The sequence below is a fragment of the Oryctolagus cuniculus genome, chromosome 19 (assembly GCF_964237555.1).
Source record: "Oryctolagus cuniculus chromosome 19, mOryCun1.1, whole genome shotgun sequence".
In the NCBI taxonomy this organism is placed as follows: Eukaryota; Metazoa; Chordata; class Mammalia; order Lagomorpha; family Leporidae; genus Oryctolagus; species Oryctolagus cuniculus.
This window is the reverse complement of record NC_091450.1, coordinates 50081032-50107163: the sequence shown is the minus strand read 5'-3', so window position 1 is coordinate 50107163 and position 26132 is coordinate 50081032. Positions and strand designations below refer to the sequence as shown.

At 56.5% G+C, this 26132-nt stretch overlaps 1 protein-coding gene and 1 non-coding gene across 2 annotated transcripts; both read left to right on the top strand.

Moving 5' to 3' along the window:
- The first annotated feature begins 48 nt into the window (after positions 1 to 48).
- EIF4H (eukaryotic translation initiation factor 4H) lies at positions 49 to 26132 on the top strand. Its single transcript, XM_051835444.2, has 6 exons — positions 49 to 181; positions 18420 to 18607; positions 20112 to 20176; positions 20260 to 20356; positions 24454 to 24591; positions 24681 to 26132. The coding sequence occupies exons 1-6, from the start codon at positions 123 to 125 to the stop codon at positions 24818 to 24820; spliced, it is 687 nt and encodes a 228-aa protein (XP_051691404.1). The 5' UTR covers positions 49 to 122; the 3' UTR covers positions 24821 to 26132.
- Positions 22443 to 22503, top strand: MIR590 (microRNA mir-590). The gene has a single exon (NR_162686.1). It is a non-coding gene; the product is annotated as a microRNA mir-590 (primary transcript).

The window sequence follows — 26132 nt, the reverse complement described above, 5'->3', positions numbered from 1 at the left end:
GTGCGTGCGTACGATTTGCGATCAGGCGGCGCGGCGGACAGCCCCGGCGGCGGGGCGGGGGGGAGTTATATTGCGGGGTCCTTCCTCGCTCACCCTGGTTCCTCTCGGAGCGGAGACGGCAAATGGCGGACTTCGATACCTACGACGATCGGGCCTACAGCAGCTTCGGCGGCGGCAGAGGGTGAGGCGGGCGTGCGCGGGCCCCTGCCGGGCGCGGGAGCCGGGCGGAGGCCTGGGGAGGGTGGCGGGGCGGCGGCGGCCCGGGGCGGCGACCTCCCCGCGTCCACACCCGGGGCGGCCGGAGGCTTGGGCCCGCGGAGGCCTGGGGCGGGCGCCCTGGACGGCCGGGGCCTGGAAATGGCGCGCTCGGGCAGGGGGCCGCGGCGGTTAGGCTCCCGGGGTCCAGCTCGTGGGGGCCCGGCCGCCGCGGTGCCCGGGTGCCCGTGTCCTGCCCCAAGCCCCATCCTCCTGCGGCGGGGCGCGGGGTGCGGGCCGCGGCCTCGGCTGCGGGCTGCGGGCTGCCGGGCCCCTGCGCCCTGGGGCCGGCCGCCCGGGCGAGGTCTGGGCCCAGGAGGGAGCGGCGAGCGCGGCGGGGATGGTGGCGGCCGGAGCGCAGGATGGAGCGGTGAACGGGAACAAACACACGGCGGCCTTTGCCTGCGAGCTCTCCCTTTGCGGGGTCGGAACACGTGCCGCGTGCGCCTGCTTGGCAGAATATTTTGTTTTCGCCTCCCGACCTGGGGGGGGGGGGGCGGGGGACGAGTCGTGCGTCCGGGCGCGTTTGGATTCCCGGTCGAATGCAGAGGACTGGCTTAATCATTGAAGCGCCTTGTTTTAAGACAGAGGGGCTCGGGTGCATCATTCCAGGATCCCGCTCTGGGATTTGAACCGGGTAAATGCAGGTGGCTTCCCACCCCCCAGCCCCCGGCCCACGCCTCTTGCTGTCCGTCAAGGACACACCCGGCCTCCCTGTTCTCCCAGGGTAAGAGTGGCTTTCCCGGGATGACACCACAGTGGTACCCACTGGGGGGTGGGGGGCGGGCCTCCGGGGTTGCTGTCCAGAAAGTGTCTTTGTTGGGTGAAGAACGGCCGCCTGTAAGACCTGGGTTTGGGAAAGGATCCGAGGCTTGTTTTTTTTTTTTTTTTTTTTTTTTGGGACCGGTGAAAGTGGAGCAGGTGGAGCCACCTGGAATTTCAAAGAATATTTTATTTGCTAATAAAAAAAAAATAAAACCCACAAGTAGACATTGGGTCGCACGTAAAATGTATTGCCTTTGGGGGAGGTTTCCTGACGTCAGATTTGTACTTAGGTCATCTTGAAATTGAGTAGCTAGAGTTTGGTGGTGGTGGTGTTGTTTTCCCTAGTTTCAGTCAACAGTCAGAAGTACCCAGGAAAATAAATTTCACAATGATTCAGTGTAATACAAGATGTTAGGTGCCCTGAGACTGCAGTAGGATGGTTATGTTACACTGAGCCTACCGGTGCACTTCTGTGTGTATTTTTTAAAAAATTTATTCATTTATTTGAAAGAGTTACAGAGAGGGAGAGAGAGAGGTCTTCCATCCACTGGTTCACTCCACAAATGGCCACAATGGCCAGAGCTGGGCCCATCCGAAGCCAGGAGCTTCTTCCAAGTCTCTCCTGCAGGTGCAGGGGCCCAAGGACTTGGGCCATCTTCCACGGCTTTCCCAGGCCATAGCAGGGAGCTGGATCGGAAGTGGAGCAGCCAGGACTTGAACCGGTGCCCATATGGGATGCGGACACTGTAGGCGGTGGCTTTACCCGCTGTGCCACAGCGCCAGTGCCCTGTATATGTATTTTTTAACTTCTATTGAGACCAGCTTGCCAGTTCTTCCATGATGTGAGACTCTTAAGTGCCTGTCAGATTTTGACAGTTGGGAACACCTTGAGCAAAAAAGGGACTTTAAAGTGGCCACAAGCGGACCCTTTTCAGATGCTACTCATTTCAGATGGCAGAAAGCAAATGGAAGCGTTAGCAGGTGCGCCCGGCGCTGCCGGAGCCTCCCATCGCTCAGGCTCCCTGCTGCAGAGCTCCCCCGTGAGCAGCCCCTCCAGCTGTGGCGCTTTTCCACTTGGCTTCACAGTCCCTAAGAGTACACCGGAAGTGGTGCTCAGTTTCCTAAAGGCAGTTTTTCTCACCTGTTGGTGGGTTTGTGTGTTGGCGTCTGGTTTGGGGAACAAGACCTCGTGGGGAGCGGCATGGTCCCTGCGAAAGCTGGCCGCCCCGGCATCGGCACCCTTTACCTCAGCAGGCAGTGTCTCTGAGACGGGGTGAGGTGACGGGCTCGCGGGCCGGGTCCTCCACAGCATCAGCGACCGTCTCCGTGCTGGACAGCGCCGGAGAGCGACCACCGCGGGGAGCTGACCTCCGTTGCTTAGTCAGGGGGCTGGGAAGCCATTTCCCCCCGAGCCTGGGTAGAACTTCACTCTGAGCCCCTGGTGACCGGCAGAAGGAGTAGCAAGCCTGCAGTGGGCAGTTGTCCTCTGAGAGCATGGATGTTAATAAATGTGCATTTTGTACCTGTGTTTGTTAACCGGTGCACTTGCCCAAAAGCAGTGCTGAACAACGCACACACATACAATGCACACATACCACACACACACGCGCGCGCGCGCGCCTTGTCTAGCAAGGCGTAAAGTTGCCATCGGCGTGAGAAAGCCAGGGGCTGCGTGGTGGCCCTGAGCGCAGTCAGCTGCGGACCCCGCCCCTCTGTGGGGCATGGTGGGCTTTCTCTGCCGTTGAGCTGCCCGTCTCGGTTCCGGTTTCTCATGTGCCCTTGGAAGTGATGCCAGTCTTACATTAGCAATGGCAGCAGCCTTGGGTGGGCTCAACAAACCCCGACAGTCCTGAGCATGAGACTGGGACTGGGGGTGAAGCAGGGATTGGGGTGGCAGAAACCGGGTCCCGGAAGGCGGAGACCTCGGAGCTTTGTCGGACCAAAGCCTGGCCCCTCTCTAGGCTTCTGAGCGTATTTTTTTCTCTTTTTGGCCTGGTGGTGGTGAGATGGAGAAACCATGAAGTTGGTCATGGTTGGGTGTACCGCCCAGTGATCTGGAGTGTGTTCCTGTTCTGCCTCCTTGGCCTCCACCCCAGTCTCTAATTCCTCCTCTGATAAAACCAACACTGTGGCCATTCAGCAGTAGGCCCCTCCCCCACGCCCTTTGTCGCCGCCATTCTTCCTTCGCGCTCTCAACATATCTGGAGAGGTCCAACTGGAAGGAGAGCAGTGTTTGAAAAGTACAGCTGTGGCCGGTGCTGCGGCTCACTAGGCTAATCCTCCGCTTGCGGCGCCGGCACACCGGGTTCTAGTCCCGGTCAGGGCACCGGATTCTGTCCTGGTTGCCCCTCTTCCAGGCCAGCTCTCTGCTGTGGCCCGGGAGTGCAGTGGAGGATGGCCCAAGTGCCTGGGCCCTGCACCCCATGGGAGACCAGGAGAAGCACCTGGCTCCTGCCTTCGGATCAGCGCAGTGCGCCAGCCACAGCGGCCATTGGAGGGTGACCAATGGCAAAAGGAAGACCTTCCTCTCTGTCTCTCTCTCTCACTGTCCACTCTGCCTGTCAAAAAAAAAAAAAAAAAAAAAAGTAAAGTACAGCTGTTTCCACGATCCTGGGACCCCAGCAAGCTCAGTCTAGGGCCCCGAGCCTCTCTGATCCCGTCATCCTTGTCTCCTCCGTGTCCTGTTGCTGGATCCCAGACCACTCTCCTCCGCCAGGTTTCCCGGACAATCCACCAAAAGCAGTCTGGGTCAGCTCGGGCTGTGCAGCGGGCGGCCTGTCAGCAGTGTGGCCCGGGGCCGCCTCCCCTGCCTCTCAGGCACCCTCCGCGTGGAGAGTAGGCGAGGTGGGACTATGGAGATGGGTCGGAAGTCTCGGCACCCTAGCACAGGAAATGCTGCAGAACTGGGAGCTCCGGATTCATGGCTCCCCCATCTCTTAAAATACCGCCCCCTCACCCCCCCCCCCTTTGGCTTCCTGACAGCAGGGAGAGTTCACTGGAAGTGACTGAAGTGAGCCAGCAGAGCAGCTGTGTCTCCTGTGTGACCAGAGCACCGTCAGCGCGCAGGGAGTAGGTAGTTCTTGCCGACGATCGATTTGTTCCGGAGTCTGTTTGGGGTATTGAATACACTTCTGAGGTTGCCAGGCTGGTTCCTCACATTACGCTTCTGTTGGCAACTAAGTGGGGTGCCCTGTGTTCTGGGGAGGCGGTGTGGTCTCAGGGGTCTTCAGAGAAGCTCGGGGAACCCAGAGCACAGTGTCTCAGTGGGCGTCTGCCCCAGACCACACTCTGGCCTCTCTGAGAACCGCTCGCTTCTTGGCCTGGGCACCATGTGTACAGTGGAGTGTGTGGATTTGCCGGAGCTGACGGGCAGCAGGGACGGCTCAGCCTTCCTTCTCAAGTTCACCATCCATGGGCCTGCGGCGTTTTCCCCAGGTTGTGGTTTCCAGAGTTTTCTGTCTCGCTCAGGCCCTGCTTTGTGCGCCAGGTGTGTTGATGCCCCGCTGCCCGCCCCATGTCCTGCACACTGTGGCGCCAATCAGTGTCCAGTTCCCTTATGGGAGGCTCCTAGAGGCCGGCCCGCTCGCGCAGGGCTGGTTTCTTTCTTTCTTTTTATTTTTTTATAGGCAGAGTGGACAGTGAGAGAGACAGAGAGGAAGGTCTTCTTTTGCCGTTGGTTCACCCTCCAATGGTCACGCGGCCGGCACACCACGCTGATCCGGTGGCAGGAGCCAGGTGCTTCTCCTGGTCTCCCACGGGGTGCAGGGCCCAGGCACTTGGGCCATCCTCCACTGCACTCCCGGGCCACAGCAGAGAGCTGGCCTGGAAGAGGGGCAACCTGGACAGAATCCGGCGCCCCGACCGGCACTAGAACCTGGTGTGCCAGCGCCGCAAGGCAGAGGATTAGCCTAGTGAGCCGCGGCGCCGGCCAACAGGGCTGGTTTCTTAGGCCTGCTTCTGCCTTCACTCTTGGAGTGTGATTGATTGGGACACATTTGGGAAGAAAAGCCAGGCTTGCATGGATAGATGCTTGGAAGAGAGGCGTATGTTCAAGTCTTTTCATAATCGTGGAGCTGCGGAGTCCCTGAAACCTTGCCTGCAGCCTCTCGCGTTGAAGCCCGACTGTCTCATGTTTTGAGTGGACGCTTCCCTGCCGTGTGTCTTTGTAACAGGCATTTGTGATGTGCAGAATGCAGCTCCCGGCGTTAAGCAGATCGCCCAGGTGCTTAGTGTGCAGCCTTCCAGGCCGCGTCGTACGTGTGGCGAAATCCGCTCGGTGACCCTCCAGGGCCTGAGAAGTCGGAGCGACAGAAGCCTGCCGAGCTCGTGTTGGGGCTCTGTGTTTTCTGATATTTGTGTGTGGTTTTATTTTATATATATATATATATATATATATATATATATATATATATATATATACTTGAGGGTTTTTTTTTTTAAAGATTTATTTATTTATTTGAAAGTCAGAGTTACACAGAGAGGAGAGGCAGAGACAGAGAGAGATCTTCCATCTGCTGGTTCACTCCCTAGATGGCTGCAACGGCCGGAGCTGTGCCGATCCGAAGCCAGGAGCCAGGTGCTTCCTCCGGGTCTTCCACGTGGGTGCAGGAGCCCATGAACTTGGGCCATCTTCTACTGCTTTCCCAGGCCACAGCAGAGAGCTGGACAGGAAGTAGAGCAGCCAGGTGCCCATAGGGGATGCCAGCGCTTCATGCCAGGGTGTTAACCCACTGCGCCACAGCGCCGGGCCCCTTTTGGTTTTCTTTTTTTTTTAAGGTTTAATTTTGGGGCCGGCGCTGTGGCTTAGCAGGTAGAGCCACTGCCTGCGGTGCCGACATCCAATATGGGTGCCAGTTTGTGTCCTGGCTGCTCCACTTCCCATCCAGCTCTCTGCTATGGCCTGAGAAAGCAGTAGAAGATGGCCCAAATCCTTGGGCTCCTGCACACACATAGGAGACCAGGAAGAAGCTCCTGGCTCCTGGCTTCAGATCTGCGCAGCTCCAGCCATTACGGCCAATTAGGGAGTGAACCAGCAGATGGAAGACCTCTCTCTCTGCCCCTCCTTTTCTCTCTGTGTAACTCTGACTTTCAAATAAATAAATCTGGGGCTGGGCCAGGCTGAAGTCAAGAGACACATTGTGGTCTCCTACCTGGGTGGCAGGGTTCCAAGGACTTGGACCATCTTCTGCTGCCTTCCCAGGAGCACCAGCAGGGAGGGGGATCAGAAGTGGAGCAGCCAGGACTTGAACTGGCATCCATTTGGGATGCTAGTGTTGGGGTTGTGGCTTAACCCACCATGCCTTAATGTGGGCCCCAAAAGCTTGAATTTTACGATCAACATCAATGTTAGGTTGTTTTCTTTGGAACCACAGGCTCACTTCATTTTCAAGAACCCAAGCTGAGTAATCATAGTTCATAGTTCATCATCAGTTTATGGGGGAAAGAGCAACTGGTTGGCCCTGTAGCTCAGCACATAAGCACTTCTCCTGAATAGAGCTGGCACGCCATGTAGGCGGCGCGGCTGTGTGCACACCACTCTCTTGCTGCCATGGAGTGCTAAGGGTGAGTCAGGATGTAAAAGGGGTGGGTCTCTCGCATCTGGGTTGTAGACATCCCATATTTGAGTGTCATTTCGAGCCCTGCCTCCTCTTTTTTTTTTCTTTTAAAGATTTATTTATTTATTTATTTATTTGAAAGTCCGAGTTACACAGAGATAGAAGGAGAGAGAGAGAGAGGTCTTCCACCGGTTCACTCCCCAATCGACCTCAACAACTGGAGGTGTGCCAATCCGAAGCCAGGAACTTCTTCTGGGTCTCCCACACGAGTGCAGGGGCCCAAGCACTTGGGCCATCTTATACTGCTTTCCCAGGCCATAGCAGAGAGTTGGATTGGAAGTGGAGCATCCAAGACTCAAACTGGCACCCATATGGGATGCTGGCACTGCGGGCGGGGGCCTTACCTGCTATGCCACAGCACTGCCCCCCCCCCCTTTTAAAGATTTATTTCTTTATTTGAGAGGCAGAGAGAGAGGTCTTCCATCCGCTGGTTCACTCCCCAAATGGCCACAACGGCTGGAGCTGTGCCAATCTGGAGCCAGGATTTTCTTCCAGGTTTCCTATGTGAGTGCAGAGGCCCCTTCTGCTACCTTCCCAGGCCATAGCAGAGAGCTGGATGGGAAGTGGAGCAGCCGGGACACCCATATGGGATGTCTGCACTGCAAGCAATGGCTTTACCCACTACACCATGGTGCCACACCACCACCCGCCGCCGCCTCTTGCAATCTAGCCCCCAGCTAATGTACCTGGGAAGGCAGCAAATGACGGCCCAAGTTACTTGGGCCCCTGTCACCTGTGCACGAGACCCACCTGACCCTGCCCTGGCTATCACAGGCATTTAGGGGATTGAGCCAATGGATGGAAAATCTGTCTTTGTCTCCATCACTCTACCTTTTAAATAAATATAAATTTTTTAAAAGAAAAATACATAATGTTTTACTATCTTACTACGAATGTTCTTAATTGAAGAACCTTTTTTTCTGTGCCTTTTCTAAAAATGCTGCCGACACATGTTTCTAAAGCACTGGATATGGAGTTTGGTGCCAGTGCCTAGATTGCAAGATGAGGGTAGGACTTTGCTGTGATACGTGTGGGATTATGAAGTAGTTTGATCAGTTCTGGGGACTGTACCTTAAGGACATCAGCGACCCTGAGCCTGTGAAATAGGTAGGAGTCTGGCTGGCACGGCCTTTAGGGAGTGCGCAGCCTCAGATGGAGAAGACTTAGGAGCGGGCTTTGGTGGGCAGGGGGCTAAGTTGCCTCTTTGGATTCCGGGGATCAAGTCCTGCCACCACTTCCTGTGCGCCCTAGGAGGTAGCACAAAGACGGGGAACATGCTGTAGCCCTGAGGGTGGGATTAGTAGCAGAAGAAGTACATCCTAGTGCTGTTTCGGAGACTGAACATTGGCAGAATTGCCCCCCACCCCACCCCACCCCCGAGTTCTTTGATCTGATCCATGTGATTGAGCTAAATGGCTTCCTGTTAATAGAGGAGTGTCAGTGGGGTCTAAGTTGGGCTGGAATTTCTGGTTGCTTATTTTACCTAACAAGCTTACTCTGAACATTTTCATACACAGAAAGAGTTAGAGATTAGTATAGGGAATGCCCATGCCGCCTTCACCTAGTTTCATTTTGTTTAATTGTGGCAAAATAGACGTAACAGGAAATTTACCAGTGCAGCCTCCCCCCCCCCCCTTTTTTTTGCTCTACTGCCCCTCAAGTTCAGTTGTTTAGGTGTACAAATAGCGCAGTGGCGGTAAGTACATTCAGCATTGTGTAACTGTCGCCGTGGGTTTCCAGAACTCTGTCATTGTTCCCGACAGCAGCTCAGTGCCCGTTAACCAGCGCTCATTCATGGCCCAGCTGTAACTGCAAACATGTTGACTGTTCCTGTTAAATATGTCTTCCTCCTCCCTCTCGGGGGGTGTGGGGGCTAGAATATTTGAAGCCAGGCCCAGCCACTCTGTCTTGAGTGCTTTTAACACTGGAGGATGAGGTCCTAACAGGTAAGGGCTTTTTTTTTTTTTTTTTTTTTAAGATTTATTTATTTATTTGAAGGTTGGAGTTACAGAGAGAGAGGTCTTCCATCTGCTGGTTCACTCTCCAGTTGACCACAATGGCCGGAGCTGCACCGATCCGAAGCCAGGAGCCTGGAGCTTCTTCTGGGTCTCCCACGTGGGTGCAGGGGCCCCAGGACTTGCACCATCTTCTACTGCTTTCCCAGGCCACAGCAGAGAGCTGGATCAGAGCAGCCGAGACTCGAACCGGCGCCCATATGGGATGCTGGCACTGCAGGTAGTGGCTTTACCTGCTATGCCACAGTAAGGGCTTTATTTTAAAAACCAACTTTTCCTAATACCTAGTCCCTGTTCCATTGTCCCCAGTCTTGACTTGTTAAAAAGTGGTAACTCACTCCTTCCAAGCCCCTTTCCTTCACTCAACTTCCCTCCACATGCTTGGGATTCTTCTTCTTCTTCTTCTTTTTTTTTTTTCTTCCAGATTTATTTATCTGAAAGGCATCTGTTGGTTCACTCCCCAAATGGCCCTAAGGACTGGGGCTAATTCAAGCGAAAGTCAGGAGTCTGAAACGCTGGTGTCTCACATGAGTGACGGGGCCCCAGCACTTGGGCCATCTTCTGGCGCCTTCCCAAGTGCAGTAGCAGGGAGCTGGGTTGGAAGTGGAGCAGCCAGGACTCAAACCAGCACTCCAAAATGGGGTGGTGGCATTGCAGGTTGTAGCTTAACCCGTTGTGCCTCAGTGCTGGCCTTTTGAGATTCTTTTAAAGCAAATCTTTGAAGTCATTGTCGTTTCATCTGAAAACAGTACGAATTCCAAAGATTACCTCTTAAAAACATGATTGCTGGGGCCAACGCTGTGGTGTAGCAGGTTAAGCCGCTGCCTGCAGGGCTGGCATCCTATATGGGCTCCAGTTCGAGACCTGGCTGCTCCACTTCCGATCCAGCTCTCTGCTATGGCCTGGGAAAGCAGTGGAAGATGGCCCAAGTCCTTGGACCCCTGTACCTGCATGGAATACCCGGAAGAAGCTCCTGGCTTCAGATCGATACAGCTCTGGCTGATGCAGCCAATTGGGGAGTGAACCAGTGGATGGAAAACCTCTCTCTCTCTCTCTGTGTAACTCTTTCAAATAAGTAAATAACTAAATCTTTAAAAAAAAAAAAATGACCACTGAGGCCAGTGCCGTGATGTAGCCAACATTCCAATATGGGCACCGGTTCAAGTCCTGGCTGTCCCACTTCCAATCCAGCTCTCTGCTGTGGCCTGGGAAAGCTGCTGGAAGACGGCCCAAGTGCTTGGGGCCTTGTGCCCACACGGGAGACCCGGAAGAAGCTCCTGGCTTTGGATCGGCCCAGCTCCATTTTTGCAGCCATTTGAAGAATGAACCAGGAGATAGAAGACCTCACTCACTGTGTCTCTCCCTCCCTCCTTCTTTTCTTCCCTCCCTCCCTCTCTCCCTCTCTCTCTCTCTCTCTCTCTCTCTCTCTCTCTCTCCCTCCCTCTCCCTCTCTCTCCCTCCCCTGCTCCCCCTCTCCCACCCCCCAACTCTGCTTCTCAAATAAAAAAATAAATCTTTAAAAAACATGATCACAGTGTCATTGTCCCATCTGAAAAGCAGGTTCCCTGGTGTGACAACAGCCCAGTCCATGTTTGCTACAGCCACTTGGCACCAGACAGGGTGTGCGTGTGCATTTAGTCACCGAGCTACACAGTGTCTTACTAGGTTCCTCTGTCTTCCTGTTCTTGTTTTTTAGTGGGTAGGGGGTGACTTTTTTCCTGGTTCTCTTATTTCCTCCATGTAATTATTGTCGCCATCATGTGTGAGGTAACTATAAATTAAACCTTATAGCAACAAACCAGGTGTCAGTGAATACAGTTTTTTTCATAAACTAAGTTTTAACAGTTTCTCCAATCTGCAATGAGAGAAGAACTATTAACTACGAGGGAATGCCTTTGGATTTGCAGTTTACCTAGAAGTGGAAAATTTTTGAATGCATTGTATAGTTGTAAGATACTCGTAGATCATATCAAATGCTCGCTCTTTTTTTTTTTTTTTTTTTTAAGATGATATTTGAAAGACAAGGAGGGAGAGAGAGATCTTCTATCCACTGGTTCATTCCCCAAAACCCGTAACAGCCGGGGCTGGACCAAGCCGGAGCCAGGAGCTGCACCTGGGTCTGCCTTATGGGTGGCAGGGGCCCAAATGCTTGGGCCGTCATCTGCTCCCTCCAGGAAACTGGATCAGAAGCACTAGCTGGGACTTGAACTCTGATACGAGCTGCAGGTGCCCCAAGCAGCGGCTTCACCTGCCGCGCCACGATGCCTCCAGTCCTCAGTGAGCTTTCAGAACTAAATTCCTGGCAGGTATTCGCCACAGCACTGAAGATGGAGGTTAGGACGCCTGCACCCTGTAGAGGCGCGCCTGGGTGTAAGCCACGGCTCTGCTCTGGATTCCAGCTCCTGCTAACGTGCACCGAGGGAGGCAGCTGGCAGTGACCCAAGTACCCACGAGGGAGACTGGCCTGAGGTTGATTGGTTTGTTTTTTAAGATTTATTTATTTATTTGAAAGAATTAGATCTTCCACCCACTGGTTCATTCCCTAGATAGTCAAAATGGCCAGTGCTGGGCCAGGCCAGAGCCAGGAGCCCGGAGCCCCATCCAGGTCTCCCATGTGGGTGGCAGAGGCCCAGCCACTTGGGCCATGTTCTGCTTTTCCCAGGCCATTAGCAGGGAGCTGGATTGGAAATGGAGCAGCCAGAAGTTGAACCAGTGCCCATATGGGATAACTGTATCATAGGCTGTGGGTTTATACCAGCCCTCTTTTTTTTTTTTTTTTTTTTTAAAGAGATACATACGTGGGGCCTGCGTCATAGCTTATCAGGTAAAGCTGAGCTGCTGCCTTCAGTACTGGCTTCTTTTTCTTTTTTTTCTTTTTTTCTTTGACAGGTGGAGTTACAGACAGTGTGAGAGAGAAACAGAAAGGTCTTCCTTCTGTTGGTTCACTCCCCAAATGGCCGCTACGGCCGGTGCTGCGCCAATCCAAAGCCAGGAGCCAGGTGCTTCTTCCTGGTCTCCCACGCGGGTGCAGGGCCCACACACTTGAGCCTTCCTCCACTGCCTTCCCGGGCCACAGCAGAGAGCTGGACTAGAAGAGGGGCAACCGGGACAGAAATCTGGCGCCCCAGCCGGGACAAAAACCCAGTGCCCATATGGGATGCCGGCACCGCAGGCAGAGGATTAACCAAGTGAGCCACAGCGCGGGCCCCAAGTACTGGCTTCTTATACAGGTGCTGGTTCAAGTCCCAGCCGTTCCACTTCCAATCCAGCTCTCTGCTATGGCCTGGGAAAGCAGTAGAGGGTGGCCCAAGTCCTTGGGCCCCTGCACCCACATTGGAGACCCAGGAGAAGCACCTGGCTCTGGATTGGCCCAGCTCCAGCTATTGTGGCCATCTGGGGAGTGAACTAGCAGATAGAGGACCTCTCTCTATTCTCTCTCTCTCTCTCTCTCTGTCTCTCTCTCTGTCTCTACCTCTGTCTCTGTCTCTGTCTCTACCTCTTTGTAATGCTGCCTTTTAAATAAAAATAGATAAATCTTAAAAAAAAAAAAACACATACATATGTTTTTAAGATTATAAGCAGAGAGACAGAGATCTCCCATCCATTGGCTCACACCCTAAATGGCCGCAACAGCTGGGGTTGGGCTAGGCTGGAGCCAGGAACCTGTAGCAGGTCTCCCAGTGGATGGCAGGGACCATCTTCTGCTGACTTCTCAGTCACATTAGAAGGAGCTGGGTTGGAAGTGGAGCAGCCTGGACTTGAACCAGCACTAATATGGGATGTTGGTGTTGCAAGTGGTGTCTTAACCCACTGCGCCACAATGCCAGCCCCTTGATTGAGTTTCTAGCTAGTGGCTTCAGCCTGCCTAGTTGCTGGCATTTGGGGAGTTAACCAGCGGGTGGGAGCATAAGTAGTCTGTGAACTTGAACTGGCACTGTAGGGTAGAGGGTTAAGCTGACACTGCAGTACAAGCATCTCATATGGGTGCCGGTTTGAGATCTGCCCGTTTACTTCCTATCCAGCTCCCTGCTAATGCATCTGGGAAAGCAGCAGAGGATGGCCCAGGTCTTTGGACCCCTGCACCGGTGTGGGAGACCCAGAGGAGGCACCTGGCGTAGCCCTGGCAGTTGTGGCCATTTGGGAATGAACTAGTGGACGGAATATCTTTCTGTCTCTCCCTCTAATAAAAAATAAGAATAATCTGTGAACTTTAGTTAGTAACATGAAGGCAGCATTGGTGTAGCAGGTTAAGATGTCACTTGGGTTGCCCACATCCAGTGCTGGTTTGAGTCCCAGGTACCTGGCGCTTCCAGTCCATCTTCCTCCTAATGTGGCTGGGAGACTGCACGTGATGGTTCAAGTGCTTGGGCCCCTGCCACCCTTGTGGGAGGCCTGGATGGAGCTCCTGGCTCCTGGCTTCGGCCTTCCCCAGGTCCCTCTCTGTCACTCTGCCTTTCAGGTAGGGAAAGGGGATAAATATTTTAAAATACACTGTATCAGTATTGGCTCAGTTATTATAAATAGTAGCATGTTAATGTAGGATGCTAATAGGTAGCATAAAATGTTTCAACCTGGTACTGCACAAAGCAGCCCTCCTTTCTCCGTAGTCACTTTGTTGCGGCGCTGTTTCCTTGTAGTGTTGTTGTTAAAAGCATGCTTTGGCTCTTACAAAGTCTGTCTTAACTGCTTTTCTGGGGGACTCTAGCACAGTACCATACATCAGCAGTGCCCGCTGGGGGCTGTCTGCCGTCTCTGCCCCTGCATGCGGGTGACCAGTTGTTGATCCGGCCCTCGGGAAACTCTGTTTTCGCCTGGAGGTATTAGAGGGAGATCACCTACTGCGCCAGATGACCCGAAAGAGGGGTCACCCTCCTCCGGGCTTGGGGTCTTTGGGGTCTTAGGGTGTCCTGAATGAGTGACAGCAGCCTGCCTCCGTGGTTTCTGGTTCCCCTGGATCGCTCAGCATGTGGCTACCTTGGCAGGCGTCTGGAGCCCTGAGCCAAGGCCAGTGCTGATACCCTCTCTCCCTTTCCTCCTCCTGTAGCCCCTTCCCCTGGTCTCCTCCCGCGCCTTCGTGCTGACGCGGAGTCCCTGTGTGCCTGTTGCTCTGGAACGCGCCCCATAGCACTGCCCTGCTTCTCTGAAGCCCGGAGCCTCCACTTGGGGTGGGATTTCTCCTGTCCACAAGTCTAGATCCACTCGGTTGAATTGTTGGCTCCTTGGGCGAGAGTGGGTCTCGGGCGTGTGTACACTGACCATCACTCACATTCAGATACTGGTGGAGTTGAGTGAAGAACAGTGGTCAGTCTGAAAAAAAAAAAAAAAAAAAACCACGAGAGGCTGGGTTCCCTAAATGACCGCGGTGTGATTTAGCACTGTAAAACTGTTAGGTTGTCCCAGACGCGTCCGTGGGCCGTCCCTGGTGGGCAGTAAGGCGTGGCTCTGAGCGGAGCGCTCCGTGCCCGGTGGTGCCAGGTGACGGAGTCCGGGGCTCGCGGCGCAGGTCTCTGCTGTGCCTGGTGGGGAGGGGCCCTGCCCGCCCTCGTGTGCCCCTGCTCCACGTGGCTTCGAGGCTGTTCAGGCTACTGTGCACATTACAGAAACTGTTATTAAACTTTTATATGGCACTCGGTATTTTGGAAGTGCTTTTATAGTCAATTAAACATCTTTATGAAGTCAAGATGTGAAATATTTATAAAATAACGGCCATGAAAACTGAGGTAGAGAAGCGATTGGGCAGAGTTCCCACAGCAGACGGACAGGGAGCGAATCCCTTCTCCCCGTGTGCAGATTCTGATGTGTAATACTGCATGTGTGTTTAGAGAACATCGTCGCCCCCACCCCCACCCAAGCTTGAGTCTGTTGCCAAAGGTATCTCAGGGGTTTTAACTGGAAGTGGTCTGACTTTTGGGGAGCAAATGCTTGTGTCCTCTGTGGGGCCCCCACCCTGGTTGCAGGTTGCTGGTGCACCGTGGACGCTTCCTGAGTGTTCCTGTGCATCCCGCCCACCTAGACGCCCCAGACCCACTGTGCTGTGGTCGCAGGCTGGTGGCTGAGGTCTCCAGGCTCCCGGACCACGGCCCCCGGGGGCTGCTGACTGCTGCCTCTGGATGTTTAGCCAACTCTTCAAAAACTGCCAGAACCAGATTTTTCTGTCTGTCCTAAGGCCAGAGCCCCCGCCGTGTCCTACATTTTTTGGCGCCTCCATCATCTTAGTCACATCATTTGTCCCCTTCTTGTACAGGGCAGAGGTCACCTGCCCTCATTGCTCTCCAGAAGTGTCTGCACAGGTGATGAATGGGTCCTGGGCCATCCTTCCTGCCTCTGTTTCCCCGCCCGCTCATCAGACAGATCAGACACCTGGGAACCAGCTCAGCCTGTCTCCTTCCTCACCCTCACCTTTTTTTTTTTAATCACTGTAGCTTTTTGCTTTTTTACACACATATATGCAATAGTCCCCCTGCACACCTTATCCAGGGTCTTGCTCTCCAGGGTTTCAAATATGTAGTCAGCTGCTGTCCAAAATAGGAAATGGAAAATTCCAGAAAGAAATAGTAAGTTTTAAATTATAGGCCATTCCGAGTAGCATGATGAAAGCTCGTGGTGTCCTTCCTTCCTGGGCTGTGAGTCATCCCTTTGTCTGCCACTCCCTCCTGACACCATCCTGGCTGGGTGATCCTCCAGGCGGGTCCCCCAAGGGCAGCCTGAGCCTGGCTCCCGTCATCCCCTCCCGGGGCCACAGCCAGCCTGCTGAGACTGCGCTGCTGTGGCGCGGTTCCATTCGTTACTTGTTACGTTGCCTGATTCGTGAACTCAGCTCTACCATAGGTGTGTTTGTGTGGGAAAGAACAGGGCACAGAGGGGGCCTGGTGCTGTCTGCCTGCAGCTGTGCCCTGGGGGCTCGGGAGAGTGGAGCAGGAGGGCTGCAGTCTGGCGTGCCGGCCGCTCTGTGAGCTGCGGAGCGCAGGCTGTCTTCTCATCAGGCAAGGCGAAGACACGGGCTGAAGGTGCTCTTCTTCCTACAGGTCACCTCTGTCGTGACTTCCCTGCCCAGTCCCAAAGAGCACCTTGTTGAAAATATTTCAGGATTGGTGGCTGTAGGGATAGGAGCCAGATCACGTGGGCGAAAGGGTATTGAAAAGAAGAGAAGGCACGCGTGCTAGCAGGGCTCTGGGGAGGCTGGGAGCCTGGCAGCGCGGTTCCAAGTAAAGCCACGTTTCTAGTGCCGGGACAGCGGCAGGGACTTCCCCCTAGGAGGTGGCAGAATTCTCAGTCAGTGAAGGTGAAGTTGCTCTGGGGAAGCATCCCGGTTGGGTCCTGCTTTAGAAAAATGTCTTCAGGAATGATGTTTTTGGTGAGCTATGTGAGCTACCTGGAATTTATCTCCGAGAACAGAGAGAACTTCCTTCTTAGTAGTTGTAGCAGTGCTCAACCAGAAAGCCCCGTTGCCTTCGAAGTCCTTGGGGAGAGCACTGGAGCAGCTCCTTGGGCATCCCACACGGGGCACTGGTTCAAGTCCCAGCTCCTCCACTTCTCATCCAGCTCCCTGCTAATGCACCTGGGAAAGCAGTAGAAGATGGCTCAAGCTCAAGTGCTGGGGCCCCTGCACCCACTCAATGTGAGACACCTGGGAGAGGCTCCTGCTTCCTGGCTTTGGTCTGGCCCAGCCTGGTCACTGGGGCCATTTGGGGAGTAAAGCAGCATTTGGAAGATCTCTCTCCCTCTTTCTCTCTCCCTCCCTCCCTCCCTCCCTCCCTCTCTCTGCATATTACCTTTCAAATAAATTTTAAAAAGACCTTTTTGAAATGTTTTTCCCTCCTAAATAAATGTTTGTTGTGAGCATTTTCCGATCTGTGGTGGAATTGAGAGATGAAGAGTGAACATGGGAGGTTCACAAAGTGGTGCTTCGTCACACTCTGCCTTCAGTATGATTCCATACTCATACATGCAGCACACGCCTGTGCTGACCTGCCACTTCACGTGCAACTACTTTTTGAAATTTATTGGGGCCAGCACTGTGGCGCAGTGGGTTAACACCCTGGCCTGAAGCGCTGGCATCCCATATGGGCACCAGTTCTAGTCCCAGCTGCTCCTCTTCCGATCCAGCTCTCTGCTGTGGCCTGGGAAAGCAGTGGAAGATGGCCCAAGTCCTTGGGCCCCTGCACCCACGTGAGAGACCTGGAAGAAGCTCCTGGCTCCTGGCTTCAGATCGACGCAGCTCTGGCCATTGCGGCCAATTGGGGAGTGAACCATCGATGGAACACCTCTCTCTGCCTCTCCTCTGTTTGTAATTCTGACTTTCAAATAAATAAGTGAATAAATATTTTTTTAAAAAGAAATGTATTTATTTATGTATTTGAAAGGCAGAGTGATAGAAAGAGATCCTCCCCCCGATTCACTCCCCCAAATGGCTGCAACAGCCAAGGATGGGCCAGGCAGAAGTCAGGAGCCAGGAGTTCCATGTGGGTCTCCCACATGAGTGGCAGGGGCCCTGGGGCCTAGGCTACCTTCTGCCTTCCCAGGAGTGTTAGCAGGGAGCTGGCTGGAAAGCAGAGCAGCCAGGATGGAACCAGGGCTCATGGGATGCAGGTGTCGTGGGCAGTGCTTGCCCTCTGCTCCACCACACCAGCCCCTACTCCCAACTCCTCTAAGCATTTCCTGAGCCTGAGGACTCTCCTAAGGTGGCACCTGTGCAGTGGTTTGTCACAGAGCGTCAGTTGTCACATCTGTTAGTCCCTCTGCCTCGTTTTTCTTTTGTGACTGGGGCGTAGCTGAAAAGTCTGTGGCCAAACAGGAAGCCAGCAGTGTGGGTTTGTCTAGTTACCGGCTGCCGCTGCTAACAGATGGCTATTTTCACGGGAGAAGGGCCTGTTGGTCCTGCTTGAGGCAGATCACTTGTAGGGTGATCGTGTGAGGTCGTGTGAATACCTCGTTTCCCAAGATCCCTCCTTGCCGGCTTTGGGCGCGTTGGTGAGCTGGGCGGTGCTGCCTGGGAGCGCTAGGTCTCACTGCAGGGCTCCTTCAGCCGCCGCAAAGGCACGCGCCTGTGTGTGTGCCCACCTGCCTGTTTACTTACATAGCTGTTGTGTTTGGAGCCATATGGATTCATGGCGGAATTAAGCAGAAAGAACAGCTGTCCTGGCATCCCTCGGTGTTGGTGTGTGGCCTGTCACCAGGGCCGCGCCCAGGCCTGGGCGCCCCTTGGGTTTGCACAGGTGCCTAGCAGTGGCCTTTCTTTTGATGATGTAATGATTTAAACAAGCTGAGGTTGTGGCTGGGGTGATGGCAGTCACTACTGTACACACGTGTCCCCGTCACCGTCAAGACCTCAGGGGCTGCATCGGTGTTAACCCAGCCTCACAGAATACAGCCTCAGGAGCAGGCCGTGGGGCTCGCTGGGAAGCGGCCGCAGGACAGGGGGCGGGCTGCGCAGGGCCCTGCGGCACGAGGAACGGTTCCGTCACAGCGTCGGCAGGACCCTGAGAGGCAGTTATACAAAGTCGTGGTGCACCTCGGCCCCCGGGAGTCCCACGTGGGGCCGCCTCACAGTCGGCCTCTGTGTTCCTGCAAGCGTGGGCCAGGGAGGTGGATGCGTAGTTAGGTGTGAGCGAGGTGCGGGTGCTAAGCGATGGGGACCGGACCGCTTGTGTTTGGCTCCGACTTTCCAGAAGTGTGCTATGTGCCTCTCTGTCCCCACCGAACAGGGCCCCATGTGCCAGGAGCTGTGCGGAAGAGGCCCGTCTCAAATGCTGTCTGTGTCCCCTCCTAGGTCCCGCGGCAGTGCTGGCGGCCATGGGTCCCGTAGCCAGAAGGAGCTGCCCACAGAGCCCCCCTACACGGCATATGTAGGAAATCTACCTTTTAACACGGTGCAGGGCGACATAGACGCTATCTTTAAGGATCTCAGCATAAGGAGTGTACGGCTAGTCAGAGACAAAGACACAGACAAGTTTAAAGGTGAGTGCGGGGGGATCTGTTACCAGAAAGGTCTGGGGGTGGGAGGGCACCGCAGGTGTGTGTGTGGGCTGCAGTCGTGGGAGTGTAGGTACTAGCATGGTCCGAGCAGCTGAAATAAACAGAACTGTAACTGGGGTCTTCGTTCCTGTGGGGAGAAGGCGTTTGCAGAATCCGCGTGGCCTAGAGACTGGCCCGGGAAGGGCACGGCCCAGGGCAGACCAGAGGGGGCCCTGGGGCTGTGCGGCCAGTCTGCCAGCTGCCACGCGCGTTTCCCTGGTGCTTCTCCTGTAATCGAGGTTCTGCGAAGCCCAGAAGATAGATGGGCATATTTGCCAGCTCTTTTACTTTAAGCACAGCACCACAGAGCAGCTTCTTGGGTGGGAGAAGGGTCATGTCAGCCCAGGACCTGGCGCAGGCAGCCCCACTAGCCCGCATCTGGTGGAGGCCACAGCAGAGCAGGTGCAGAAGAACGCTCAGGCTGAGCTGGGCGGTGGTGGGAGAGCTGCTTCCGAGAGCGGGCCCCAGGGACCTACAGACCTCCCACCAGGCGCTCCTCACACAGCCTGGCCTTCAGCAGGAGTTCCCAGCGGGTGCTGGAGCACCGTGGCTCAAGTTCCAGATAGAGTGCGAGCCCCAGGGAGGAGCAGGAGTGAAGGGTCAGGTCAGCGGTGCCCTGCCTCCGGGGTTTCCTGCCAGGGCCAGTGCCGAGGCACTTGGGGCCAAGGTCAAGGGTGGTAGCTTACGCTGGTCGCAGGTGCTGCTGCCCCGAGTGGGCTTGGGGATGGGCGGAATTCCTGCCTCTGACTTTAGAACCACAGGACCACGAGCAACGTGGATGAGGCTGAGGGCCACAGCCGTGGACTGGCGGTCTGGGCAGGCGAGGCAGCCTCGGGCTGCGCTGGTAGCCTTTCACTCAGAGGGTCTGGAGTTCTGCAGAGTGCGAGGCGTGTGGCTGGGGCCGTCATGGCCTCTGAGCTTGGAGTGACTTTCTCCGCTGCTGTCCTCACTGGATGGACTTGGGGACCGAGGGGGACACAGGCGTGAGTGCGGGCAAAGCTTGGTCTTGAAGATGGAGTGTGACTGCTGCACAGGACGAGGACATGCTGAGACGGCCGTGGGGGTGGGGAGGACAGAACCAAGCTTGGACTGCAGGCGGTGAGGAAGGGGCACGCGTGGACCTGGGCCCTGTGTCTGGGCAGTAGCACCCGGGGAAGACTCCCTGGTTGCTGGGGGTGCCGTGTTCAGCTTTGTGGAACAAAGGTAGAGAGTGAAGAGGCGCGTCAAAGCTCTCCCTAGATCCTGTCTCCTCAGACCCGGGGAGGGTTCGCGCTGGGGGAGGCCGCTCCCTGGGTGCCTGTGTGCCGGGCAGACAGCCGAGCGCGAGGAGGCGCAGGCAGGGCCCGGATCTCGAGAGGGGTGTGCTACTGTGGGCTCCACCGGCCCCTGCGTCTGAGGGGCAGCAGGATGGCGCCTCTCACCCGGAGTCACCTGTCTTCTCTTCCAGGGTTCTGCTATGTAGAATTCGACGAGGTGGACTCCCTTAAGGAAGCCCTGACGTATGACGGTGCCGTAAGTGTCCCGAGCTTTGAGGCCCGGTAGCTGTTAGCTTTGCTCTTCCGCCACTACTGACACTCTTTTCCCCTTGTCGTTAGCTGTTGGGTGACCGGTCACTTCGCGTGGACATTGCCGAAGGCAGAAAACAGGACAAAGGTGGCTTTGGATTCAGGAGAGGTGGACCAGACGACAGAGGTGATTGGCTCTCCTAAGCTGCACGCGAACGCACGCTCTGCTCGCGGGGGCCTGAGCGGTTCCGGTGGGCTCGGGACTGTGTGCGTGCGATCGTAGACGACACGCTGCCTCTGCCAGCTGGGGTCTCCCTGGTGTCAGCGAGGCCTCCGAGGAGGTCTGCCCGGGCCGCCCGTCACGTGCGCCTCCCGCCCCCCGGTAGCAGCGCGACCTGCACTCTGTCTCGTGTATCCCCAGCATGGGTGGCTCTGAGAATCAAGAGGTGGCTGGGATTCCCGGGCTGACTTCAGCTCTGGGGTCAGTGCTTACAGTGTCACCGCTGCCGCTGCCCGGCTGCCCGGGCTCCCCTAGTTCCTGTCACGGGCACACTTGCCCCGGGCGTCCGAGAAGCCTGCTTGCTGTGGCCCTGTGTCGCCATGTGTCAGCCTGCCCTGGCCAGCCTCGGTCTTTTCAGGCCCTAGCCCAGGGACACTCCTTGCTGCTGTTATGTGGCAGAAAGAGCGGTCCCGTTCCTGCTAGAAGTAACCCAGCGTGGAGGTTCTGGAACCTTCCAGAAAGCCTCCTCACTGGGGCTCCTCTTTGGGAAAAGACGGTCCTTGATGGCCTTTTTTCCCCCTGAGGAGTGTGCGGCTCCAGCAAGTGGAACATGGTGGACGTGATACGGTTTACCCTCACTTTCTCAGCCAGCCCCCGTAGAGCCCTGGGCGTCCCAGCTCCAGAGGCCAGTCTGCCTGCCAGCCCTCCGCTTTGAAGGGTCCCCATTGCTTTCTTTCTCTCTCTCTCTCTCTCTCTTTCTCTCTCTCTCTCTCTCATTTATTTTTATGTATTTGAAAGGCAGAGTTGCAGAAAGGGAGAAAGAGGTTGGTCTTCCATCCCCTGGTTCACTCCCCCAAATGACCAGCACACAGTGCGGGGCCAGGCCAAAGCCAGGAGCCTGCAACTCCATCCAGGTCTCCCACATGGGTGCCAGGGGCCAGGTACTTGGGCCATCTTCCATTGCTTTCCCAGGTGCGTTAGCAGAGAGCTGGATCAGAAGTGGAGCAGCTGGGACTCAAACCGGTGCCCATGTGGGTGTTGGCGCCACAGGCAGAGGTCTAACCTTCAGCGCCCCAACGCCAGCCTTGTTCTTCAGTAATGAAAATATTCATATATGTGATGGAGAGATCAGTTCTAGCAGCAAAGTGGAGAAGGGAGCACAGGTCTGTTTCCTGTCTCACACATGTGGAGGCTGTGCCCTCCCCGCTCCGCAGGCCGAGTGCCCCTGCGCAGAACCTGGAGCTCGGTGCGCAGACCCAGCGCCGCAGTGGGAGATTCCTCAGGCTACGTGCGTGCATGCGGAGAGCACTGGATACGGTTGCCTTCAGGCTGGGGCTCTGAGCTGGACCTGAGACGTAAATGAGTTTCCTGTTCAGACTTGAGTCAGTTGCAGAGGTATCTCGTGATGTATTTGCAAATATTCCAAAATCTCAAGCAATTTGGATGTGGTCCACTCTGCCTGCGTAAGATACAGCAGCCTCAGGGGCCGGCGCTGTGGCGTGAAGCTGCCGCCTGCAGCACCGGCATCCCATGTGGGCACGGTTCCAGTCCTGGCTGCTCCACTTCTGATCCAGCTCCCTCCTGTGGCCCGGGAAAGCAGTAGAAGATGGCTCATGTCCTTGGGCCCCTGCACCTGCGTGGGAGGCCCAGAAGAAGCTCCTGGCTCCTGGCTTTGTATTGGCTCAGCTGTGGCCATTGCAGCCACCTGGGGAGTGAACTGGCGGTTGGAGGACACCCCTCTCCCTTCCTCCCTCCCTCCCTCCCTCCCTCTCTCCCTCCCTCCCTCTCTGCCTCTCTGCCTCTCCTTCTCTCTCTGTGTAACTCTTTCAAATAAATAAATCTTTAAATATGTGTATAGCAGCTTCCACAGCTCACCACACAGTCACCCCCACGCCCCGCATCAGAGAACTCGCGCAGAACGAGGGGTTAGCATGTAGGGACTGGTGCAGGTGTCTCGGGTGTGGAATTTATGAAACTCAGTTCCAGCACTGCTGTAGCTCCACAGATGACTGCTGACTGACCTAAGTGTAGCAGTCCTAAGCCAGTCGGAAATGAGCTTATTCATAAAAGTGCAGTACGAGCCGGTGAGCCTGTCGTTTTATGTATAAGCTCGTCTCTGATGGAAACCTGCCGCGACGTCTCCGCCAGGCCGAGCCACGCGCTGCTGGTAGGCAGCTGACCTGCCAGTTGTGTTTGTAGGGGCCGTCGGAACAGGTGTTACCTGAGTGCCCAGCGCCTCCCCGCTGTTGGCTTGGCTGGGCCCTTAGTGGCCAGTGACCGTGGCCATGGCTGCCCAGGCCCTGTGTGAGGCCCATGTGCTCGTTTGTAATCCATGCTACATGCACTCCTTGCAGAAATGGGTCCTTGGGCTGTTTTTAAAAATGGTACATGCTTATCATAGAGAACTACACAGAGGCAAGCAGAGGAAAATGCCCTCCCACCGGAAATGGCCCGTGCCTTGGCGCGGACGGGGGTCCTCACAGACAGCAGGTGCTCTCGCTCTATTGGAAAGCCGGCTGGAAGCTCCTTAGCGGTGTCGAGCCTGGCTCTTCCCGCGGGACCCCGCTTCGCCCCACCGGAAGTGCCCGCAGAGAGGACTTGCCTAGGTGTTTCCTGCACGCTGACTTCCGTCTCTGCCGTGTCGTGCAGTGTGCACGAAGCAGCCATTGTGTGGAGTGGCCTCACCGTGCAGGGCTGAGCACCGTGGGCAGAGATGTGGTCGTTGCATCTGAAGACGGCGTGCCTTCCGCGGGCGTGCCTTCCGCGGACAGGCCTGGCTCACGTTAGCTGAGTGCAGGGGCACGGGAGGTTGGATGTTGGCTGAGTCTGCAGCTAGGGGCGAACGCCCCGGGCAGGGCCATGGAGAGCCGGCTCTGCCGCTTGCTGTGATCAAGCCCCGGGCTGGGTTTCAGATCCTTGATCTGTGTGCGGCCTCCTTGCTGCCCTCTGAAAACTGAGAGCGCTCGCCACGGGCGGAGCTGCGTTCCGAAAAGTCAGCCAGGACACGGAGCCGCTGCTCTGGGAGCCACGCAGGGCTGCCTTCCTGCGTGCCCCATCTCAGCGTGCTCGTCACCTCGTTTCGTGGGTTTCTGTCTCGAGCCTGCCCTGTTGCCGGTGGTGCTGGTGGCGGTGGCAGTGTGACCTGGGCCGGAGCAGAGCTGCCTCCACAGCCGTGTGTCGCCTGCTTGAGCCTGGGGACGCCCAACAACAGTGGAGTTGGCATTGAGAGGGCGAGAAAGCCGGCAGCCGGTAGCTCATGGAAGGACGCGTGGGCCGGGCCAGGGCCGGGGCTGAGACAGGACAGCACGGTGGCCCTTCTCCGTCTCAGCTGGGAGCCAGCACCCCTCCCCGTGACCCCACCTGCATATCCCAGCCTGGCGGCCTGTGGATGCCGGGACTGTTGGTGCGGGCGCTTCCTGGGGCTTGCTGAGGGCCTAGGCCCCTGCGGGAAACAAGCCCACTTGCTGGTCGCTGTCCTTTCAGCTGGATGGCTGCGTCCCCACCTACTTAGACGGAGTTGAGCACAGGGTTCAACCCCTCTAAGGTCCTTAACACCCTGCTTGACAGGCAGAGGCTTCCAGGAGCCGCCGGAGCCCTCAGGTCCCCGGGTGCTGTGCCCGCCCTTACAGTGACCACACTGACCGGAGTCACGGCAGAGACCGCGGGGTGGGGGTGGGGGTGGGGGTGGGGTCACCCGGCAGCGAGTTCGCGTGGCTGCTCTGTCTCCATTGCTTTCTGTGCTCTGATTGCTAAATACTTGGGAGTTTCAGGCTAAGCCTGCGTAGCTGTGTAGATCGATGCGGGACTTGGGAGACAGAGCAAAGCCTGCTGGGACTTGGGTTTTGCTTCAAGCCAAGATCGTAGTCTCTGGAGAGTGGATTGGCTGGTCCCCCCCCCCCCCTATTTTTTCTCCCCCTGCAGGCTGGGAATCTAAACAGCTTTTCTTTTTCTCCAAAGTTCTGACTCTTCTTTATTTGAAAAGTCCCGTCAGATACGGGCGGGAGGGCCGGGGCGGTGGGGCGGGGGCTGGCTGGCAGAGGCCTTCAGGGCCTTTTCTTCCGCAGGCTTCAGGGATGACTTCCTAGGAGGCAGGGGGGGCAGCCGCCCTGGGGACCGGCGAGCAGGCCCCCCGATGGGAAGTCGCTTCAGAGACGGCCCCCCGCTGCGCGGCCCCAACATGGACTTCAGAGAACCCACAGAAGGTACGGGGTGACTGCCGCGGCCGCCTGGGTGGGCGGGGCCTGGGGGGGGTGCTGCACTCGGTGCAAACCTCATCTCTCTCCTCCCGCAGAGGAAAGAGCACAGAGACCCCGGCTCCAGCTTAAACCTCGGACAGTCGCCACGCCCCTCAACCAAGTCGCCAATCCCAACTCTGCTATCTTCGGGGGAGCCAGGCCCAGAGAGGAAGTGGTCCACAAGGAGCAAGAATGAGCTTGCGTGGGAGGGCCCGGGGGCGGCGCGGCGCGAGGAGGTGGCGGCGGCAGTGGCACGGCAGGCCCCGGCCCCGGCCCCACGGCCCTGCAGCTCCCTGCCCGCACCCCGCGCCCCACTCCCGGCCCCGGAAGCGTGGAGCTTGCGAATGCATGTCAGCTGTTGACAAGTGGTTTTAGTACATTCTTGGCTTTGCTGTAGCTCCATGCCTGCTCCATGCCTTTTCTTTTCCTGCCGCCCCTGCCCCGCCCTCCTCCTGTCCTGTCCCCCCCCCCCATTTTGCTTCTAGCACTGGGCTTTCCGGGGTGGGCGTGGCCAGGCTCAGGTGCTCCTCCCCCTCCCACTCCCCCGCGGCTCGCTCTCTTTCTTTTAGACACTGGCCGGCCTCCGGCGGTGCCTTTGAGCTCCTCAGTGCTTCTCCAGCCTGCATGTCGAGTTCTGTATTGCTGTGGCGCCCGGAAGAGCGGCGAGCGAGGCAGCGGCTTGTCTGCTGGGCGCCGATGCCCCCACCCCGCCCCTGCTGCGGGGAGGGTGAGGCTGGTGGAGCGCGTGGGATATCAGGGAGCAGTCTGTGTCGACCACCGCACGCTCCCGGGGGTGCCGGTGCCGGTGCTGGCCAGCGCCCGTGTCCCCGCGTCCCTCCCCCATGCTCCTGCGTGAGAGCAGAGAGAAGCCCGGGCCGCCCACCGCCCCGAGCACTTTATTTCCCTCGGTGGATTCAAAGAAAGGTCTGCCAGGCCGAGCCGGCGAACCTCCGCTGACCGGGGGTGACCGAGTTTCGGGGACATTGTGTGCCCGTGTGCAGCGTGGAGCTCGTCCCCGGGAGCAGGGCCGAGGCAGAGGCTCTGGAGCCGGCGCACCTGGCCGTGAACACGAGAGTGCCCAGCGCCCGCGCCTCGCTCTGCTCCCGTGGGCGCGGGCGGGGGTCCCCGGCAGTGCGGGGCCCTGCTCCGGCCGCGGCTTCTCTCTGCCGTTGTTGCCAGGTCTCAGCAATTTACAGAACTCACTCCCTCCTCCTGCCACCCCCCGCTTCCAGACGAGAACCATTTGTGTAACACCAATACTCAACTTAAGACAGACATGCATTGCGTGGTTGTGATCCGACCCGATGCCTCCCGACGACCTACTCACATCCTCAATGTGGAAACGATAGACAGAGCAAATCCTCCAAACTCCCGGGCAGCGCGGCTGACTTTTAATGTAAGAATGGAATTCCAGACACTCACCACATTCAGCTCTAGGACAGAAAGGAAATCTATGGATATGGTATTTTGTGAATGATCTTTTAAATAAAAGAAAACCTTACGTAATA

Excerpts from the sequence above, each read along its gene's own strand:
- EIF4H (XM_051835444.2), top strand. The coding sequence starts at position 123 with ATGGCGGACTTCGATACCTACGACGATCGGGCCTACAGCAGCTTCGGC. Across the intron at positions 182-18,419 it reads AGCTTCGGCGGCGGCAGAGG|GTCCCGCGGCAGTGCTGGCG; the intron begins GTGAGGCGGGCG and ends GTCCCCTCCTAG. Across the intron at positions 24,592-24,680 it reads CTTCAGAGAACCCACAGAAG|AGGAAAGAGCACAGAGACCC; the intron begins GTACGGGGTGAC and ends CTCCTCCCGCAG.